The sequence below is a fragment of the Theropithecus gelada genome, chromosome 20 (genome assembly GCF_003255815.1).
Source record: "Theropithecus gelada isolate Dixy chromosome 20, Tgel_1.0, whole genome shotgun sequence".
Taxonomy (NCBI): domain Eukaryota; kingdom Metazoa; phylum Chordata; class Mammalia; order Primates; family Cercopithecidae; genus Theropithecus; species Theropithecus gelada.
The window spans coordinates 45380450-45393226 of record NC_037688.1 but is presented as its reverse complement, the minus strand read 5'-3'; the positions used below and the strand labels follow the sequence as shown (position 1 = coordinate 45393226).

The 12777-nt window shown below is 49.7% G+C and overlaps 1 protein-coding gene across 7 annotated transcripts in view; it reads left to right on the top strand.

Annotated features, from left to right (window-relative positions):
• Positions 1–12777, top strand: part of KLHDC4 (kelch domain containing 4) — a 57129-nt gene that overhangs the window by 21272 nt on the left and 23080 nt on the right. For 6 of the 7 annotated variants that reach the window (XM_025370539.1, XM_025370538.1, XM_025370536.1 and 3 more), the window contains one exon: positions 9828–9920. The exons of the other annotated variant lie outside the window; for it this stretch is intronic. In XM_025370539.1, the coding sequence (XP_025226324.1) occupies positions 9865–9920 (56 nt within the window). In that variant the 5' untranslated portion in view covers positions 9828–9864. The remainder of the gene's footprint in view (positions 1–9827; positions 9921–12777) is intronic. 7 annotated transcript variants of the gene reach the window in all.

Here is a 12777-nt window from a genome sequence, read left to right as displayed (position 1 = left end):
TAATGCTGCTGCTGATTTGACAGGAGGTGGGGCTCAGCCTGTGATGCCTGCTGACCCTCCTCACCTCCTGCTGTGCGGCCTGGTTCCTCACAGACCATGGACCTCAAACTGGCAAGCAACAGGGTGCCTTGGCCTCCTGTCTGGGCGAGCACTTGCTGGGTGCCCTCTCCTGCCTGTTGGTTGGTTGGTTGATTGGTGAGTGTTTTTGTAGCACATTGGATGATGAGTGGATACTTCTTTGTTTTTTTTTTAGTAGAGACGGGTTTCACCTCCTTAGCCAGGATGGTCTCGATCACCTGACCTGGTGATCCACCCCTCTCGGCCTCCCACAGTGCTGTGATTACAGGCTTGAGCCACTGCTTCCGGCGGAGTGGATACTTCTTAACAGTCTCTCATTGTCTTCTCCATTCTAGCAACAGACAGGGTGTCATGTGGATACTTTGTAACAGTCTCTCATCTCCATTCTAGCAGCAGACATATACTTGACGTCATAATGGTTTGGAAATGAGGGGGAAAATAGCAATGCTGATGTCAAGACCAAAACTCAGGCGCGTGAGCATCCCGCCTCATTGGACGGCTGCGTGTGGCCCTCACAGCTATTTTGAGATCTCTTCAGTCTCTCCCTTGAGTGGGAGTTGCCTGCAAAGCTGCCCCGATCTGACTTTGCAGCACAGATCTCCGTACTAACCGCTTCTTATTTTTGTTTCTGCGTGTTTTAAGTGTGTGTGCGCTCATGTGAGTTTGAAGGGAGTTCATTGCAAAGGCAGGAGCTGTGCTCAGGGCAGTGGTGTTAATCATGGAGGGCGTGGGAAGGGCTGGGAAGAGGAGGGGTTGTAAGACTCCCCTTTTCCCTCCCATGTAAACAGATGCTGGTGACTGAAAGTGTCTGCAGTTCTTGGCAAGAGTGACTGGACATTGTGAAACACTAAAAACGCCAGTATCTGGTGTTTGCAGAGCATTTTCTTTTAACGAAGGTGTGTCATGGTGGAGATGGGTCACAGCTGGGGGTGCGGGCAGCTGCCAGGAAGGCAGGAGTCACACCCCCGTGCTGGGCTGGGAGGCAGAGAGACCCTGTTGCCCAGTCTGGCCTGGATCCTCCCAGCATCAGGCTCTGGAGCAGGGGGGGAGGTGGCTGCTCCTGGGAACCCCCCAAAGTAGGGTTTCCCTTCTACTCACCCCCGCAACCTGTCAATCTCCCATTGTGCTGCTCAGCCCGGGGCCTCTGGGAAAGGGAGCAGAGCCGCAGCGGGCGGTCCCCCTCAGGACGCACACATGTCGGGTGGGAGCGCTGGAGCTCTCGTTTGCCTCCTCAGTCACGGTGGGCCTGCCCTGCCTGCTGAGCTTGCGGGCTTGAATATTCACAGCTTGGTTAGGTCGGCCTGCCACACATGACAGCCAGCGTTTCTCCAGGCGCTCGCCACCTTCTCTTTCTGTCCCCTGGAGGAGGTGCAGGGGGTTGGGGGAGATTTGTCTGAGCCAGTGCCCTCTGAGGGATCATCTGTGATTCACAAACCACAGATGGAGGCCAGGCCACTTCAGGACCCCGCCCCATAGGTGTTTCTTAACAGCTTTTTCTGAGATGTGATTCGTATACCATCAAATCACCCTTTCAGATGTATAATTTAGTGGTTTTTAGCATATTCACAGAATTGTGCAACCAACACCGTGATCTAAATTTAGAGCGTTTTTGTCTCCCAAAAAGAAACCCCATCTTTCCTAGCAGTCACCCCACCATCCCCCGTCCCTGCCGTCTGCGTCTGTAGATCTGCCTATTCTGGGCATTTCACAAAAGCGGAGTCAAAACCCGTGGCCTCTGTGAGGGGCTCTTCTTTCCGCATGGTGCTGTCAGGACGTGTCCTGCTGTTGCGGGCGTCAGCGCTTCACTCCTGTGGCTGTATGAGGTGCTGGTGTGTGGATGGATGAGGTGCTGGTGTGTGGGTGGATGAGGTGCTGGTGTGTGGATGGATGAGGTGCTGGTGTGTGGGTGGATGAGGTGCTGGTGTGTGGGTGGGTGAGGGGCTGGTGTGTGGGTGGGTGAGGGGCTGGTGTGTGGGTGGGTGAGGGGCTGGTGTGGGTGGGTGAGGGGCTGGTGTGTGGGTGGGTGAGGGGCTGGTGTGTGGATGAGGGGCTGAAGTGTGGATGGACCACGTTTTGTTTTTCTGTTCTCTGTTGGGCACTTGGTTTCCACTTTTCTGCTATGGCAGTGTTGCTGTGAATGTTCTTGGGCAGTGCATGCATCTTTGTGTGCACCGGAGCACTTGGGAGATGATTGATACTGTTTGGTTGAATGAAGATATAGATGTGATGCGCACGAATGTGTGTGCACACGTGTGTGAACGCGCGTGTGTGTGCGTGCAAGCATGAGCGCTCTTTCCTCCTGATGTGAGGAAGGGGTTATCATTTGGTCCTCAGCTAAAGCTGCATCTGAGTGAAAGTCAGTTTCCTGGAGAAGGCTCCTGGGCAGGATGATTCTGTTACTTTACGATTCTGTAGTGAAGGACAGCAACGAGTTAGCTAATAGTGACTGGCCCCTGAGAGTCGCGGGCATGAAGTACAGGTCACCACAGGAATGGACAGGCCCTGCTCTGCCCTCTGGGCATGGGCGTGGGCGGGTTGGGTTACATGGTCTGAAGCTCTGACTCGCCGGAACCACCTGGGTTCTATCAACAGCAAACAGCAGGAGCTCATGAAGGCAGAAACTGCCCTGCTGGAAAGCCGGGGTGTGTATGGATTCCCCGTTGTGCAGTTTGCTGATGGATGATCATTTGTATCTGTGATAGGACGGAGGCGAGACCCATGTGTACTTAAAGAGACTGGGCTGGGCACGGGCTCATGCCTGTAATCCCAGCACTTTGGGAGGCCAAGGCGGGCAGATCACCTGAGGTCAGGAGTTCAAGACCAGCTTGGCCAACATGGTGAAATGTCATGTCTACAAACATACAAAAAAAAAAATTAGCTAGGCATGATGGCGGGTGCTTGTAATCCCAGCTACTCGGGAGGCTGAGGCAGAAGAATCGTTTGAACCTGGGAGGCAGAGGTAGCAGTGAGCTAAGATCGTGCCATTGCACTCCAGCCTGGGTGACAGAACGAGACTGTCTCAAAAAAAAAAAAAAAGAGACTGATTTGTAAAGAAACCGGGAAGGTGAGCTGGAGTGCGGTGGTGTGATCTCGGCTCACTGCAACCTCCGCCTCCTGAGTTCAAGTGATTCTCCCTCCTTAGCTTCCCGAGTAGCTGGCATTACAGGTATGCATCACCATGCCTGGCTAATTTTTTGTATTTTTAGTAGAGTTGGGGTTTCACCATGTTGGCCAGACTGGTCTTGAACTCCTGACCTCAAGTGATCTGGCTGCCTCGGCCTCCCAAAGTGCTGGGATTACAGTCGTGAGCCATCGCACTTGGCCTAGGATAGATGGTTTTTGACCCATAAGTTTATATTGGTACTGAGGCCTCTAACTTCATTTGGTGTAATTTAGTGTCTTAATCAGTGTTGACAGCCAGAACACCTTGGTTCAAATTCTGGCTGTGCCACAGACTGTTTTCATGGGTTTCTTGACTCGTGGGTCTTGATTTTCTTTCTGTTTTTTTTTTTGAGACAGAATTTTCGCTCTTGTCATCCAGGCTGGAGTGCAGTGGTGCCATCTCGGCTCACTGCAGCCCCTGCCTCCCGGGTTCAAGCCATTCTCCTGCCTCAGCCTCCCGAGTAGCTGGGATTACAGTTGCCTACCACCATACCTGGCTAATTTTGTAGTTTTAATAGAGGCAGAGTTTCACCATGTTGGCCAGGCTGGTCTTGAACTCCTGACCTCAGGTGATTCACCTGCCTCGGCCTCCCAAAGTACTGGGATTACAGGTATGAGCCACCGCGTCCGGCCAATTTTCTTATCTGTAAAATGAGAATAAAGGTAATGTCTGCACCACGAGTTTGCTGTGAGGATAAATGCACATAAAAGGACTGTGCCTGGCGCAGAATAAACAGAAATTGTGGTTTTTCTATGAGTGGTAGTCATTAAGATGAGACAAGGGTGCGGTTTTTAGGCTACCTGAATTCTGGAGACGGCTACTAATCATGCCACACAACGTGATTAAGTGCCCTGTCTTTACTATGCCATCATTTATTACTTGATGGACTTGATACTTGGAAAAGCAGGGTGAAATTCCAAAGGCATGTGTTTGAAATGAAAGGGGAGATGCATGCACATGGCTCCCCCCTGGCTGCACTGTGACTGCTCTTGAAAGACAGGTGTTCTCTAGTCTGAGGATGAGCCACTAGACTGAGTTTCCTGTTGGCTCAGCCCCTGTGACCCGGACTCTCAGGGATCCGGCAGGAATTGCTCCTTTGCTCGGCAGCTGTCTCAAGGCACCTGTGCGGCAGTTGGGCTGCTTCACCACGTTTTTGTCCACAACGCACTGTGCATACAGTGGTGGTCCGCTGAGATGATCAGACTGTGTTTTTACTTCCTTTTTTGTGCTGAGACATATACTTGCCGTTGTGTTACAGTGGCCTCAAGTATCTGGGACAGTACCATGGTGTCCAAGTTTGTAGCCTGGAAGCAGTGGGCTCTCCCGACAGCCCGGGTGTGTGGTAGGCTGTGCCTTCCAGGAGTGTGTGTGTGCACTCGGACAGCACAGTGACAAGGTCGCCTAACGATGTGTTGTTTCCCAGACCTGTCTTTGTCATTAAGCAGTGCGTGACTGTGTGTTGTACAATTTTGTAAGGTGTAGACTAACACGTAGAGAAGCGTTTGCATAGAGTGCTTAATTCTGATTATACCCTAAGCATGTAGAGTTACCTGGTGTGTATCTGTTTTCTGTAAATGTCACGGCAGTGGCCCAGTCGAGGGGCCTGGTGGTGACACTGCCTGGCAGCTCGCCCTGCTTGGAGCTCCATCCTGCATGCAACTCCTGAGTCTCGAGGCAGCTGCCCCCACGACATTCCCCTGTATTTTGTGCTGTCCGTAGGCCTCTGACTGAGGAGGACATGTGGATTTTTTAAGACTCCATATTTAGGAATGATAGCAGTTGAAAAGCCTGTTGGGGATTCAAATATAAATGGGCTTTTTAAAGTAGCTTTATTTTTCTTTTTTTTTTTTTTTTTTTTTTTGAGACGGAGTCTCGCTCTGTCGCCCAGGCTGGAGTGCAGTGGCCGGATCTCAGCTCACTGCAAGCTCCGCCTCCTGGGTTTACGCCATTCTCCTGCCTCAGCCTCCCGAGTAGCTGGGACTACAGGTGCCTGCCACCGCGCCCGGCTAGTTTTTTGTATTTTTTAGTAGAGACGGGGTTTCACCATGTTAGCCAGGATGGTCTCGATCTCCTGACCTTGGGATCCGCCCGTCTCGGCCTCCCAAAGTGCTGGGATTACAGGCTTGAGCCACCGCGCCCAGCCCGTAGCTTTATTTTTCTAAAGAGGGACGTGGAATCTTTTTATAGAAAAGTTTTCCCTTTTTAGGTAGAAAGCACAGTGATATTTGGCTACTGCCACAAAAAGTTAATTGAGTCCTTTGTGTCAGCCAGAGGATGAGACTCTGGTGGGATTCCCATGCAGGCAGCAGCAGGAGGCCCTGCCCCAGCACGGTTAGGGCAGCCGGGGGCACCCCTCAGCGACGGGGCTGCTGCAGGCCCCAGGCCTGTGTTCCTTGGCTGGATGGGGACGGCAGTAGCAGCCCTCGGTTCTCCTCTTTTTTTGAAGCGGACTTGGATGCACACACACTGGTTTAGTTTTATTTTTGAGACGGAGTCTTGCTGTGTCGCCCAGGCTGAAGTGCAGTGGCTTGATCTCTGCTCACTGCAAGCTCCGTCTCCCAGGTTCACGCCATTCTCCTGCCTCAGCCTCCCGCCACCTTGCCCAGCTAATTTTTTGTATTATTACTAGAGACGAGGTTTCAGTACTGGTTTAGATTTGGAGGAAGGTCTGATCCTCAGATTGTTCTTATAAAGTAATGCATCAGGAAATTCGTCAGGAGGGGCGTTCGTTTCTTGCTCCGTATGTGTGGGGTTTTCTTCTCAATTGACTGGTGTAGTATGTTTGCTGGATGGCCGTGTCCCTGGGGTGCCCAGCCCGGAGGGGATGGAGCTGCTTTGGAGTCTCTGGAACTGTGAAGTGAGGCCAGCTTGCTGGACTCTAGAGAAACTTAGTGAGCTGAGATCCTGCTAGGTGTCAGTATGTGAGGGGCCACCCCAAAGGCTCTTGCTAGCTCCGGGTTGGATTAATAGAATTGGTGTCTAGCAAAAGGGACTGACTGCTTCTGGTTGACATTCCATGGTTGGGTGTGGTGGTCATTCTGAGTGATACATTAAAAGGGATGCTGATATGATGGAGGGTGCTAGAGGAGAGAAGCTGGTGGGACCCTGCATTTGAACAGTGAGAACCGAATTCGTTCCAGTTTGGGGCAAGCAAGGACCCCTAGCAGTCACCCTGACGATGCAGTGAATTCTGTCTCTGAAGTCCAGTAAACTTGGATGAGATCACTCAAGCTTCCTTTTACATTTGAGATTCCGTGTCTTGATGTGTTTTCTTTGTGTGTGTGGTTTTTTTGTTTGTTTGTTTGTTTTTGAGATGAAGTCTTGCTCTCGCCCAGACTGGAGTGCAGTGGCTCATTCTCAGCTCATTGCAGCCTCCGCCTCCCAGGTTCAAGCGATTCTCCTGCCTCAGCCTCTTGAGTAGCTGGGATTACAGGCGCCTGCACCCGGCTAATTACTGTATTTTTAGTAGAGACAGGGTTTCACCATGTTGTAAGGCTGCGGCTGCTCTTGAACTCTTGACCTTGTGATCGCCCACCTTGGCCTCCCAAAGTGCTGGGATTACAGGCGTGAGCCACTGTGCCCGGCCATCTTGATATGTTTTTTAGGGTACCTGCCCATTGGTGGGCTTTTACATAAAACCCTGTAAGTGGGTTTTGGGGACAGTTGTGTAACATGCACAAAAAATAAATGGAGGAAGAATGCATTACCTAAATAGGCACTGACTTGTGTGATTGAACCTGTAACCATCCTTTGCAGCCCAGAGTCGCTGTGACCTGTGTGGAGAGAGGGGAGGTCCAGGTGGAGAGCGGGTGTGAAAGCCACAGAGGATCCCAGGGAGGAGTGGATTCCTAAGTAGGAGGTGAGGCGGGTCATCAGTGAGGATCCCAGGGAGTGGCTGTAGTGACTGTGCCCACCAACCCTCCTTAAGGCCCTGCCCTGGTACTTGCGGCTCTAGGAGATTTCCTGGGTAGTCCCAGCACACACAGCCTGTTCGGGCCGATGTTGCAGCCCAGAGCCATTCCTGTGTGCCCGGCCTCCTCTGCCTGGGCGCCCTGCACATCCGCAGCAGGCGTAAGCACCTCTGCGAGCTTTCTGAGCACCTGCTCGCCAGCGCCTCCCCCCCACCCCTCTCTGTGTCATTGCTCCTCTCTCTGGTTGTGACAGTTGTGCCTGTTCACTGGAGGACTGCTGGGAGATGCAGGAAAGAATCAAGACGAGAAAACCACTGAGAACCCTCCAGGTAGAAGCTGGGATAGGATTTGCTTTGCACCTGCCTTTTCACCTACTGCGACATGCAGTATTATAAAGAATCTGATTCTTTTTTTTTTTTTTGAGACGGAGTCTTGCTCTGTGCCCCAGGCTGGAGTGCAGTGGCGCGATCTCGGCTCACTGCAAGCTCCGCCCCCCCCCGGGTTCACGCCATTCTCCTGCCTCAGCCTCCCAAGTAGCTGGGACTACAGGCGCCCACCACCTCGCCCGGCTAATTTTCTTGTATTTTTAGTAGAGACGGGGTTTCACCGTGTTAGCCAGGATGGTCTCGATCTCCTGACCTCGTGATCCGCCCGTCTCGGCCTCCCAATGGAATCTGATTCTTAAACATCTTTGTCAAGTTGATAGAACAAAATGGTATCTCTGCTTTATTTGAAATTATTTGATTACTAGGGAGGTTGATTATAGTTTTGTTTTTATTATTTGTATATATTTTTAAGGTTTTAAATTTGATTTTTGTATTTTTTTAATGCCATGTATTTTTATATCAGTTTTATTGAGGCATGATTACATTAAAATTCAATAAAATGCACATGTACACTTAGATGAGTGTTAAGAAATATGCACACTTGGCTGGGCATGGTGGCTCACGCCTGTCATCCCAGCACTTCGGGTGGCCGAGGCGGGCGGATCACCTGAGGTCAGGAGTTTGAGACCAACCGGACCAATATGATGAAACCCCGTATCTACTAAAAATACAAGAATTAGCCGGTCGTGGTGGCAGGCAGCTGTAATCCCAGCTACTTGGGAGGCTGAGACAGGAGAATTGCTTGAACCCAGGAGGCAGAGGTTGCAGTGAGCCGAGATTGCCGCCACTGCACTCCAGCCTGGGCAACAAGAACGAAACTCTGTCTCAAAAAAAAAAAAAAAAGAAAGAAATATGCACACTTATGTAATTCCCACCACAGTCAAGATGTGGCCCCGTCTCACCACCCCAGAGAGCTGTAGTTGGTTCTCTCCCAGCCCCTGCCCCGGGCAGCCACCCTGGGCCAAAGATGGATCTCGCCTTTAAAACGCTCATGTGCATGGAGTCCCGCAGAACCTGCTTTCTATGTTTTTAAGATTCATGCACATTGCTATGTGCATCAGTAAACGATTCCTTTTTTCTGAGAAGTCCTCCCCCATGTGGGGAGCACCACACGCTGAGGGACAGCTGGGCTGCTGGCGGTGACACTTACCAGAGCATCTGTAAACGTGTGCACGTCCGTCTGTGCGGACCGGTGTTTTCCTTTCTCTTGAGTAAATGTCTAGCGTCAGATTGCTAAGCTGTGCGCTAAGTTTATGTTTCACATGACAAGAAACAGTCCCTGTGGTTTCACTGTCTTAGATTCTCACCGGTGGTTTCACTGTCTTACGTTCTCACTGGTGCCATGGCTCCAGCTGCCCCGTGTCCTTGCCAGCACTTGATATTGTCTTGATCTCAGGTGCCCAGCCACGTGTGGTTGGAGGTCACTGTGGACTTGGCATGTGTTTTCCCTGACCACTCATGATGTTGGGCATCTTTTCCTTTTTTCATTGGCCATTTTCCATCTTTTTTTCCTTCATTTTTCTAATGAACTTTCTGATCAAATTTTTTGCCTGTATTTTTATGGAGTCATTTATCTTACTATTAAGATAGAATTCTGGGCCGGGCAGTGGCTCATGCCTGTAATCTCAGCACTTTGGGAGGCCGAGGCGAGCAGATCACTTGAGGTCAGGAGTTCGAGACCAGTCTGGCTAACATGGCGAAACCCCATCTCTACTAGAAATACAAAAAAGTCAGCCGAGTGTGGTGCTGCACGCCTGTAATCCCAGCTACCTGGGAGGCTGAGGCAGGAGAACCACTTGAACCCGGGAGGCAGAGGTTGTGGTGAGCCGAGATCTGGCCACTGCATTCCAGCCTGGGCGACAGAGGGAGACTCCATCTTAAAAAAAAAAAAAAAAGATAGATTCTGGATACCAGTCATTTGTCAGTCATATGTTTTAAAATATTTCTCCCCATCTGTCGCTTGCCTTTTTATTTTCTGATGGTGTATTTTTGAAGTTTTTTTTATTTTGGCAGAGTCCAGTTTATAATATCCTACCTAGGAAATCTTTATGCAGTCCAAGGTCTTGGAGACGGTCTCCTGCTTTATTCTTGATGTTTGAGCATAGCTAGCTGGGCTCTTAGCAGGATGGTTTGGTAGCTCGTGGATCAGATTAAATGGTATTTAATTTGTGAACACTAAGTGCTCACAAAACAGAAATCAGTGTAAAAATTGGGTTTTGTTCGTTGTTGTTTTTAGAGCAACCAGAAATTAAGCAAGTTGATGGTGTCTTTTTGTTTCTTTCATTTTAGATCAACAGGGGGTCCTTCGGGTCGGAGTGGACATCGGATGGTGGCCTGGAAGAGACAGTTGATCCTTTTTGGTGGCTTCCATGAGAGTACACGGTTGGTACCAAGAATGGAAAAATCTTTCTCCCCTGAAGCATTAAGGAATGGGCTTTTTATGGGAAGAACATTCTGAATACATAAGACGCACTCATTCTCCCAAATCCAGCTTCACGGGACTGTGGCTTGGGCAGCCACACAGGACCTTGCCCTCCAAAGGGCCTCACACCGGCTTCATGCTGTATTCCTATTGAAATTCGTAACCATTGTTGAACAAGGGACCCCACATTTTAATTTTACACCAGGCCCTGCAAATGATGTGGCTAGTTGTATCTAAAATGGGGTTTTGGCTGGGCATGGTGCCTCACGTCTGTAATCCCAGCACTTTGGGAGGCTGAGGCGGGTGGATCACTTGCAGTCAGGAGTTCGAAACCAACCTGGCCAACATAGTGAAACCTTGTCTCTACTAAAAATACAAAAACTGGCCAGGCATGGTGGCAGGGGCCTGTAATCTCAGCTGTTCAGGAGGCTGAGGCAGGAGAATCGCTTGAACCCAGGAGATGGAAGTTGCAGTGAGTTGAGATCGGGCCACTGCACTCCAGCCTGGGTGACAAAGAGATTTTGTTTGAGGAAAAATAAATAAATAAATAAATAAAATGGGATTCTCAAACATTCGCCTGATTCAGAATACCCTGGAGGGCTGGTTAGAGTGCTGATCGCAGCTCTGACCCAGAGGCCTGGAGTGAGGCCCAAGAATCTGCGTTTTAACAAGCTCCCGGGTGATGCTGATGTTGCTGGCCAGGGGACCTCACTTTGAGAGCCACGGGTCTGGGATCACTTCAAAACACTCCTGTCCGGGAGAGCAGCGGCAGCACCCCCTCCACAGCGATGCCAGAAGAGGAGGCCTGTACTTCTCTTCTGATGTCACATGGATGTTTGTGTAGCCGGCATGGCTGCCCAGGGTGAGCTGCCGGCTCTCTCATTGTTTTAGGCCTGTCATCTGCTCGCATACCTTCTTGAGCTTCCTTAGTTCAGTCTAGAAAAGCAAGACATGGGGAGCTGGTTGTGCCTGTTTCTGTCCTAAGCACAGTAGCGTTCTAGGTGAAGTGTCGCAGACTCTGTGATCCTGGTGAAGGCCATCTTTGAAGGGCTTTCTGCTGGCCTTGTGGTGTCAGAGACGGTGGCTGTCTTTATCCCCGGGGCCTCGTTTGAAGCTCTCTTTCTCTACTGGTCCCTTTGGAAACAGCATTGCAACTGATTGATGTGACGGTGCCAGTCACAGCTTTGTTACATTGTGAGTCCAGTTGCATGCTCTGGTGATTCTTGGTCTGTGTTGATAAGTCTGTACAGCCTCCCAAAGTGGTGGGATTACAGGCGTGAGCCACCGCACCCGGCCAGGTTTCAGATTTTCTTCACTGATACATTCTCATTAATTCTGTGAATTGAGGGGAAAAGGAATCCAAATTCTTAAATACTTTGCAAGGGGGAAATTTTGAAAATGTAATTCAAACTAAAACATATTTAAGGCTGGGCACAGTGGCTCACACCTGTAATCCCAGCACTTTGGGAGGCTGAGGTGGACGGATCACTTGAGGCCAAAAGTTCGAGACCAGCCTGGCCAACATGGCGAAAACTCATCTCTACTTCAAACAAATTAGCCAGGTGTGGTGGTGCGCACCTGTAATCCCAGGCAGTCGGGAGACTGAGGCAAGAGAATTGCTTGAACCAGGGAGGCGGAGGTTGAAGTGAGCCAAGATTGCACCACTGCACTCCAGCCTGGGCAACACAATGAGACTCTGTCTCAAAAAAAAAAAAAAAAAAATGTATCTTAGTCCGTTTTGTGTGGCTGTAACAGAATACCTGAGACTAGTTAATTTAAAAAAAAAGAGGTTTAGCTTTATACCAACCCACTCTCAGGAACTAATGCCATGCTGCAAGAACGAATTCAGACAGCGCCCAGCCACTCACGAGAGATCCGTCTCCTGAACCACACCCCTCTCCCAGCCCCTCCCAGCACTGCCGCCCCCTGACACACCCCTCTCCCAGCCCCCTCCCAGCACTGCCTGCCCCCTGACACACACCCCTCTACCAAACCCTCTCCCAGCACTGCTGCCCCGATACACACCCCTCTCCCNCCCTGACACACACCCCTCTCCCAGCCCCTCTCCCAGCGCTGCCGCCCCCTGACACACACCCTTCTCCCAGCCCCTCTCCCAGTGCTGCCATTCTGGGGATCACATTTCAGCATGAGTTTTGGTGGGGACAAACTCAAACCATAACAAGTAATGGTTTTGTGTCCTTGAAGGAGTTGGTTGGATGCAACAGTGCTGTAATTTTGTATGGGTTTTTTAAAAGTTTTTTAAACTTTTTTTTTTAAACTTTTTTTTTTTAACTTTTTTAAAAAAGTGTTTTTACACTCAATCTCTTCAAGACCAAGCTGTCACTAGCAGGTCATCATCTCACATTAAAGATAAGGAAGTCAAGGTAACTAATAAGTAGTTGAATAGGTAGTCGAATAATAAATAGTCAAATAATAAGCAGTCGAATAAGAAGTAGTCAAATAAGTAGTTGAATAATAGTCGAATAATAAGTAGTCAAATAAGTAGGCAAATAGTTGAATAATAAGTTGAATAATTAGTTGAATGAATAATACGTAGTTGAATGAATAATACATAGTTGGATAATAAGTGGTTGGATAGTAAGTAGTTAATAATAAAAAGTTGAATAATAAGTAGTTAAATGAATAACAAGTAGTTGAACTGCTGGTTTTCAGTGGGTCCCATTCCCTGCCCCAGCTGGCTCTGACTTCCTGTACCAGGTGACTGACTGGTTGCTTACTGCCATTTTGGAGAAGAGAGCCTGGGCCAGTTAAAAAAAATTTTATATGACTACATGTAGTCATTTATGTTCATTCTTT